General features: G+C 43.2%; 1 protein-coding gene across 1 annotated transcript; it reads right to left on the bottom strand.

The window, feature by feature from the left end:
- Window positions 1-1,897: 1,897 nt before the first annotated feature.
- Window positions 1,898-9,021, bottom strand: LOC104069830 (THUMP domain-containing protein 2-like; the record flags this gene model as incomplete). The annotated part of the gene is made up of 7 exons (XM_009578615.1): window positions 1,898-2,271; window positions 3,855-3,972; window positions 5,721-5,835; window positions 6,492-6,563; window positions 7,182-7,269; window positions 7,576-7,628; window positions 8,959-9,021. Coding segments are annotated over 7 exons (828 nt in total), but the record flags the coding sequence as incomplete, so codon positions are not given.
- Between the last annotated feature and the right edge of the window lie 7 nt (window positions 9,022-9,028).

A 9,028-nucleotide genomic window follows, 5' to 3' on the forward strand; every position in this document is an offset into this window, starting at 1 on the left:
AGGGCTCATGAAAGCAAGAAAGGAGGAACAAAATCTGATTTAATGCAGGTCACCAATGCCTTCAGGAATAGAAGGCTACCAACTCCTTAAGGGCATGAATTGTTACTTAAGAAAACATGACTGAAGTTGACAATTTCAGTAAATCATCAGTTTGCATCCTATTCCATTTGGGTTATTAGCATTGAACGTGTTGTCACAAGTAAGAATACGAATTGCCTTTGTTAATCTGGGTATTAAAAAAACCTTGAGAGGAGACATTTCTGGACAAGGGAACAAATTTTAAGTCCTGTGTTTTATTTAAACTTCTAATAAGAGCTTTGTAATATTAACGTTTTAGCTACCTATCGTGGGCAACATAGCTTCACTGAAAAAGATTTTAAAAACCAAAACATCATCTCTCTTTCAGACCCTCACTGAAAACGGCGTTATGTCCAGTGTTTATGTCCCTGGGATACATTAAGAAATAAGCAATCCAGATGAAGCTTCATCTCCTACAAGAAACTTGCACTGGTGCTAGTTAGAAGAGACTAGAAGAGACACATTATTGTTGACTGTGCATATCTGATATAGAGCTAACAGCATGAACAAGTTACCCATTACCTTTCTTGTGATGAATTCATTATCGTCTTCTCCAAGGCCCCTTTGAAAGCTGAACTTGGGTGGGAGGGCAGATAATTATAAATATATTGTTTTAAGCCAAAAATCCATACTTGTGGTGCACTAGCATGTTTCCAGGTACCAGCTAAACAGCAGGACTCATAGCAGCAGGATCGTATCAATCTGACCCATACCCTCATCCCCTTCAAGTCTCCGTAGTTCAGGCCGCACCATGGGCTCTTCAAATTCTAAGATCTCCAGAGTAGAGACTCTGCCGTGGAAAGCACACAGATAAAGTAATGCTTCCAACAGGCTACACACAACAAACTTCAAAAAAAGAAAAAGAAAAAAGAAAAAAAAGCCCAACAAACCCAGACACACTACTAATTGTTACCTCTATAGTAATCACAGCAGAGGAATATACTGCACAAGTCCATCCCAGCTTGCCAAGTTGCAAATGCTTGTCCAAAATAGCATCTGAAAGCAATTTGCAGTCATTCTCTATAAAAATACTTCCCTGTCAGCTCAGCAGCCATGGGAAAGCATTGAATTAGACTATTCCTCCCCAAATACCTTTTGCATAGACTAAAAGAATTGGTAAGACCTCTCTCTTCTCAGGAGAATTTTTCCATATGCTTCTTTGCAGGCAGAAGTCACTTCTAATTGTTCATCCAGTTGGTAAGTTTTTCCATCTTCCACATTGTGCCCTTGGAGTAACATTACCAAGTGAGAAAAAGCATTGTTTTTGATAGAAATAAGTCTCTTCACCCTAACAAGCTAAAGCACACCCGTCAGACACATGCAAACGCTGCAAAGAATTAATACAGAAAATATTTTGTTTTCCACTCCGAGAGATCTCACTAGCAACATTTCAAACTCATCAGAAACAAGCTTTAAAATAAAATTCAAGACCGTAAGGCACATGGTAAAGCATACATCCAGCCCTCAAAAAGAGCTGGGGACTTCTTCAGACAAGATGTGCTTCCTAAAAAATATTGCTGAAGGTGAAAATCCATTTACATTTAATATCACTTTTGGTTTTGCAGTTCTGCAAACAAAAACTTTCTCTCCCAGAGAAACTCCTCCCGATACTGAGAGGCTTTGCCTAAACAAGGATTTGAGGACTCTTGTCTCATTACAGTATTTTACAGTAAAAACATCTGAAACACTAGTAGGCTTCATCCAGCTGTTCTAAAAACCAAAGACAGAAAAGCAATGCCTTAGGACATCCAAAGAAAGTGAGGTAGCTAACAAATGGCACAGGTTTGTTCGGATCAGCAGGGTTCCACCGGATCACTGCCATGCTGCTTTTCAAGTGTATCAGGAGTCAAGTTCACTTTGGCACTGCAAGAAAGCTACTGATTCCCAGCAGTAGAGATCTTCCTGTATTTGTATATGAAAGCATCCGTCTTTCCAAGACTAACTCCATAGACGCCATCTGGCACCAGACACCCAAAACGTGTGTGTCTGCTGCTGAGAAAGGATTCTTCAACACCATTCACCAAGCAGGAAGAATTCCCATCAATATTCAGGGCTTTTGCAGTGGCAGTTTCACTTGCACCATCAGAAATGGCATTAGGAGACTCATTTTCAGCACATTTGGTAATGCCACCCATGCGCTTATGGAGATCTCGGCTCAGCAGCAATACAATAGTGCCTCCAACACGAAGTACTCTGGCAATTGCAGGAAAAATAAAGGTTAGGTGTTCATCCTGCCTGGCATTCTTTTGTCTGTGCAGAACTCAACACTGCTGACACTTCAGATGCCAGTTGCGTTCGATAAAACACCTAAGCACCTTAAGGGTCGTGGCTCAACTCAGTAAGCTAAGTCTCCAAATGGAATTTAAATTCCCTATCTTCATAACTCTTCCTAAATGGGAGAACTGGGCCCTATCCTGACTCCCAAACATTTCCAACCTCAGGAGTTCTTTCCATTGGGTTAGCAGGGAAGATGGACCCAGTTTTTCCTCCTCTTAGTATTCTTCCAAGGATCGAGGGCAGTTTCACCTTCAAAGCCCATTTTTGGGTTGCATGAGCCTCCCACCAGTCTGCAAAGGAACAGATTCCCAGGGTAGCAAGAGCTTCTCAGGTTGGTAAGGCAATTCTGAAGCTGGCCTTTCCCTGTGGAAACTTTAAAAAGTCTGTCCTTTCTGTGTTCCACTGATAACTTCATGGCTTTCAAACTCGGGAAACAGAGGAAGATTAACCATTGTTTGCAATCCATTTTTCTTAGTACATGAGCAAACGTTACACTTGGCTTTGAAAGAAGGGAGAAAAAGGACTATCCTGGCTCTGCTCACAGCAAGTGGATTGAACAGTCTTACTGACGGGGTTCTCATGGTAATGGTCCCTTCCTCACCTCCGCCTTCCCAAGGAAATATTTTGCTTAGGATGGCCCAACAGAGCAAATGAGACCAGAAGACAAGCACAGCCAAAGGGAGGGATGGTCAGTGTAAGCTGACATTAAGATTGCCCTGCCATTCTGTGGAGCCACCTCACCTTCTTCACCAACTTCCCACCACGTTCCTGCATTGGGTGAGTGAGATCAACACCAGCTGAAGACCAACCCTGCAGAAAGGGCTTGTTTTCAGCCAAGAAATGAAATAAAGAGGTAGACGGTTTGAACTGCCCGTTAGAAGCAGCCCGTTATTAGCTTGGCTCAACTCTGCCACAAAATGACAGGGTGAGAGATGAAAGAAGGCATGTAAAAGCAGACCAGGTGGCTAGCTGGATATTCCAGTACACGCTAACAGAAAGGAAAATGCATACCACCATTTTCTGGTCTGAGATCCTTCTTGCCAAGGCAGACTGGTATTGTGAACCCAAAAGGAAAGCCCATGATTTTATACAAGCAGACTTCAACTGAGAAAGGATTACTGCTTTATTTGCCTGGCCATGCTTTAAGTTTGTCTAGGTCATCCTCTTCTCTTTCTCCTTTCTGCCTTGTAAGATTTGTGAGTGTGGTTTACAAATATTTCACCATCACGCCTTGTAAAGAATATTTGTAAGCGTGCCTCACACAAGCTCACTCCTTGTCAGCTTGCGCTGCCATCAGCACTTCCACAGCTTGCAAGACAAGCTACAACAGCCTCTAAGGGACAAGTAAAGGAGTCAGACTTTCACAGCCTGCACAGGGTCAGATTACAGAGCTGGAGAGTGTTTGGAATAAAGCAAACCTGAAGCTGACTGAATGCTTAGGATCGCAAACCATCATGACATTTACACCAAACCCCACGCATGTCAAAGGCCACACCTACCTCTCCATTTCCTGGAGAATATCTGGTAGAAGCTGTATGTCTTTTGTGATCTTGAACTTCTTCCCAAATGGAATATCCGAAATCACAGTGTCAAAGCTTTCTGAAGGCAATGGCAATGCTGCAGAATAAAGGCAGGTCTTTACATCCGACTATCTGAAAAATGAACAGCAGCTATGCTCTCATTCACCAAAACTGTCTGCCAGCTCTTTTGCGGGTTATGCGCTCAGATTCATAGCTCCTTCTGTAATTATCCTCACAAACAGCACCACAAAGCCACCAACCCAAGGCAGACTGGGAAGAGACAAATGCATGAAAGCATGGTTTAGCTTGCAGATTCCCTGTTACTGGTGATATGTTTGCCCCGATAGCAAGACTCTCCGAATGGGGGATTGCATGGTTCCAAACTAACTGCTGCTTCTCAACACACAGTACATCTTTACAAGCAAAATGCAAAAGAAAAGCTAAGCTTGCAAGCACTTTACTTAGCACAGATGTTCAGATGCACACATATGAACGGCAAGGAACCACATGTTAAATTCCTCTCCATCCCCCTTTTCTCCCCCACCAAGAATCTGGTTACAGCCAGGCCAGAATCGATTCTGTTGGAGCTAGTGTACCTCCCCAGAGTTTCTGCATCCTGGGAACAGTCAGTTCTCTTGACCATGACGCAGCACTGCACCCTTGTGGTGATGACGGCCAGCCACATACCAGGCTGTGCTGGCCAGAGGGTAGCCAGCATGTGAAACAACGAGACTATGGCTTTTCTCCCCCCCAGGATGCTCAAAACTCAACTGGACAAGGCCCTGAGCAACCTGACCCAGCTCTGGGGTTAGCCCCACTCCGAGCAGATGACAGGACTAAAGACCTCCAGCAGTCCCTTCCCAGCTAAACCCTGCTGTGATTCTATGCCAGCCTTTCCAGAACTGACTGGAGATGATTCTTGGACCATCCTTGGATCAACACTTGCAGCACAACAATTTTATCTACAAATGGAAGGACAAGTTATCTACAGTCCTTCTCAAAACATGCAGAAATAACAGCTTCTGACCAGTGAGAAAGACACCAATTACTTGTTCAGTATTAGAAAAGCCTGAGATCAAAGTACCTTCCATTATCCCAGAAGCCAAGCCCAAACACAGTTTTTAAGTAAGAAATAAAGCTATATATATTGTTATAAAAAAGAAATAATATTTCTTACCATTGTGGTAAGAAATAAATACTGCAAGGTAAAAAAATACGCATACTTTCTCAACCATGCACAGGGAAAAACCCCCAGCTTTTGTGTGTCATGAATTTCATAAAGGACTAAATTAGACTTAGGCTTTGAGCTCCAGAATAAGGTCAAAAAATTATTACCTTCTCCCCAGACTAGCTCATGAACTGAGAGCAAACAAATTCCCTCTCCAGAAAAAAGGCATCAGCATTTAAAATACTCCTACTATGAAACATTAACAATTCAACACCTAGCTTAATGAGTCCCCACTATTACTCATTTGGTACATTTAAGTTACAAGCCACATTTTATCTGGATTTGTCCTTGCTGTGTTCCCTTGAGACACAAAAATCTCTCACATGGTATGTACTCTTTGTAGTATTCATACATTTACCACTAAGACAGACAACTACTGTCCATGTCTGACAATTGTTACGTTCATTGCCTTCTGTTGAGTTTATTCTTGCCAAAGTTCGGGGGCAGGGAGGGGAGAAGAAATAATCATCCGTTCACTAGCACTAGAATCACTACCCAGCTATTTGTTGAGAGTTAGCTCTACTACACATCACCTCAAGAGAACCTACATTACCTGTATAATCCCAGAACCACAAAAAATTTCAAACATGTCTCACTTGGAAAGCCTACAGACATACCTTTCACAGAAGCTCTAAGTAACTCAATTTTATCCATCAAGCCTGCAGTCCTAATATTCACATCTGCACCCTCTAACTGTGAATCACTTATATCAGCACCCCAGTAACAGGCTTCCTGTTCAGACAAAAAGAGAAAAGTCATTTTGTGGACAAACAGGTGTATTTATTTTATAAACCCTTCTCAGAACTATTCATTTTTTTGACAAACAGGTGTATTTATTTTATAAACCCTTCTCAGAACTGCCTTGTTGCACAGCTCTACCAAGACAGACCCCTTGCTGGGAGATCTTGTACCGTTACACAGAGCAATACACAGATCCAGAGGACAGAGGAATGGGGGAAGTCTGTGCTATCTTCACTCCTTTCATGTTCTGGTCTGCTCAAGACATTTGTAGTCTACAGAAATACTGAGGCTAAGTCCTAACAGGAAGACCCCAGCTAGCTACAAACAGCCACACTGCCTCTAATACTGACAACTGACTGTACTGTCCCATGGACACCTCCGTTCCCAGGATAAGGCCAGGTAGTTTTAGAAGTCCATGGTAGCCTCACACAAAACCTGCAGTATAAAAACCACAAGTATGTAGAACTTTGTTTCACATTACTGTGGTGGAACGTTTGTACTAAAACACTTTTAACAACTGTCTAGAAAGATCAGTTTAGTTCCAGCTTTCCAGTAATGGACTTTGGTATAACTGTGGTACAGCTTTTTCTTGATGCAACTACAAGCCGTCTTGCAAAGGTCCCGCCTATTGTGACTGTGATACTTACGGGCCACTCTTTGGCAGCTTCCAGCAGTATCGTTCCTAGCCCACACATGGGATCCAGCACAAAGGCACCTGCCTACAAACATAAAGGGGTTATTGCATCCCAAACAAGACAGACTCCTCTCCCAGGACAAAGCTTACTCAGGGATGTACAGATCACCCTACATACTCCCACTGAATCCAGTGTAGGTAACAACAATCACTGCTTTACCAGGCCAGACTTGCCTGTAAGAGCATATAGTAAAAAGCATCAATAGTTTCACTAAAGACAACGCATCAATGCATCTAGCCTTGAAGTGACATTTAGGGGAAAAATTATGAGCAGACTGCAAACAGATATTGGTACCAAATTAATCTGTGGAAAACATCAGACTTGCTTCTGTTTTCCCTTGGGAGAACAACCCCAAACGAGGTTTGAAGCTTCGACAGTGAAAAAATCTTGCCATTTACACATACATATTCACACCAGCAATAGCACCTCTCCTGAGAAGAACCTGGGATTACCGCAGATATCTGGTTGAACACCAGGTAACAGCGCACTCTGATCACAGATAAGGCAAACCCTGTCCACATGCATCAGAGCATGGAGCATTAAAATCACCACACTTCTTCAAAGCTTCTAGCTCCAGCCCTGATGAGCAGCAACCCTCACACCATTTGGGACTCTACATCTTTGCCATGAACATGCACTTACACTGATTTCAGCCAGAGATGCCATGGCCCATGCAATTGTTGACCGCAGTCCTGCTGTTTTGATATACTCTCTGTTTGCCAACGGAAGCCTGCAGACAGCAAAAAATCAATGTAAGATAACGGTACAACCACCCAGAAGAGCCCACATAATATGAAAGAACAAATGAACTGGACAGATCTGCAGACAGATAGAAACCACAGTCTGCTTTTATTCATAACCCATTGCAAAGTCTGGCCTACGTGCTCAAATAAGCTCCAGACAAACCACAAGACTAATGTGACAGTCCAGTGAATATTAAACCAGAAGATAAATACTCACAGTGGAGAGCAAGACTATTTAGAAATTAAGCCTGTTCTGATACTGCCAAGACAAATCTGGAGAGGGGAATGCCTACCTGAAAAGAGGAATCCCCACCACAGAGTGAATGTCATTAAGATGTACAAAGATCTGAAAAAGGAAAAAAATTACATTAGAGACTCTCAACCTGACACAATAGCTTTAACTCATTTAAACCAGACACAGAAGATGTTTCTACAAACTTCTAATCCTAGTTTTTAAGAACAAAAATACACGCTTTAGACAATTATGATTAACTGGAAGAAATCACGCTAGGTAATCTGAATGCCACTTTAAAGAGGATTTAATATTTAAGCAAGCTGGGAAGGGATTTTGTCAGCCAGGAACCCATCAGCAAGCACTTGAACTTTTAAGGGAACCAATTTTTGTAACATTGAATGGATATTTTTAATTATAAAACCATTTACTCTAAGCAGGAGAAGATTATTCACTGTATACTAGCACTCAGCTATTCACACACTTTTTAAAAACAAAACAAAACAAAACAAAAAAACCCCACACCTCCTCAAAAAAAACCCAAGTGCCACGAAGGGGCATTTCAGATGGAAGGCAAAGGTGGGTAATCCTTCCAGAAGTACAAGCAGCTCAAAGAAATTGTCCTCCTGTCCCATATAGAGCATCCCAAAAGAAGACTGAGCTCCCCAACAGGTCTTGCATGACTGCAATCCCTCCCCAGGAAGCCCAAAGAGAAACATGATGCTTTTGAAATAGCCCAGTCCTCAGCAGTTGAATGGTTTCAAAGCAAAAATCTGGACAAGAACGAAAGCCTCACTTGAGGCTCAAAAAAGCCGTATTTGATGCACACCCTGGGAAAACCGGAGCCAGTAGATGAACTCGGAGCTTTTACAGGCCTCAGACCTCCCAGCATCAGTGCTGAGAGCAGCTTCCATACGCCAAGCACAGGGATGGAGAAACAGCTTGTCAAGAGCAATGAGTCCTTTCCAAGGTCTCCAGACAGCTTGCGCCATGGAGGGTGCCTTAAGCAAGCTGCTTGTCAGGGACAGGGTCTAGGAGGCGGCTCTTCCATAAACGGCATTCTCAAGTAGAGTTCCTCGAGAACACAACCTTGTGGCTCGCTGTCTTCCCCTACAGAGGCCAAACTAGCTGCCCAATGGCTCAGGTGATCTCCATTTTCAACAGAGTCCAGCAGTTTGTATGCGTGCCAGATCCTGAGACATCGCCTGTATGGATCCCTCCCCTCACGTACAGGCCCATGCTGGCCCGTCTGGTATGTATTTAAGTGCTCTGGAGAGCACACACACAGTGGCTACCAAAAAGCTTTGCTCAGCACTACCAGATGATTTCTAGTTAAATTCAGCAGCACAAAGACAAACAGGGAGAGGCCATGGTCCTGAGTGCAAAGGGACTGGAGAACAAAAGAAAAGATATCGGGGCAATTCTGGCAGACAAGCACCACTACCTCTAGATCGGGGTCCCGCAGATCAGCCCGCCACCCACACTGCTTCATGAGCGCTATGCCAACAGCTCTT

Source organism: Fulmarus glacialis, unplaced genomic scaffold (assembly GCF_000690835.1).
Source record: "Fulmarus glacialis isolate BGI_N327 unplaced genomic scaffold, ASM69083v1 scaffold1175, whole genome shotgun sequence".
Lineage (NCBI taxonomy): Eukaryota > Metazoa > Chordata > Aves > Procellariiformes > Procellariidae > Fulmarus > Fulmarus glacialis.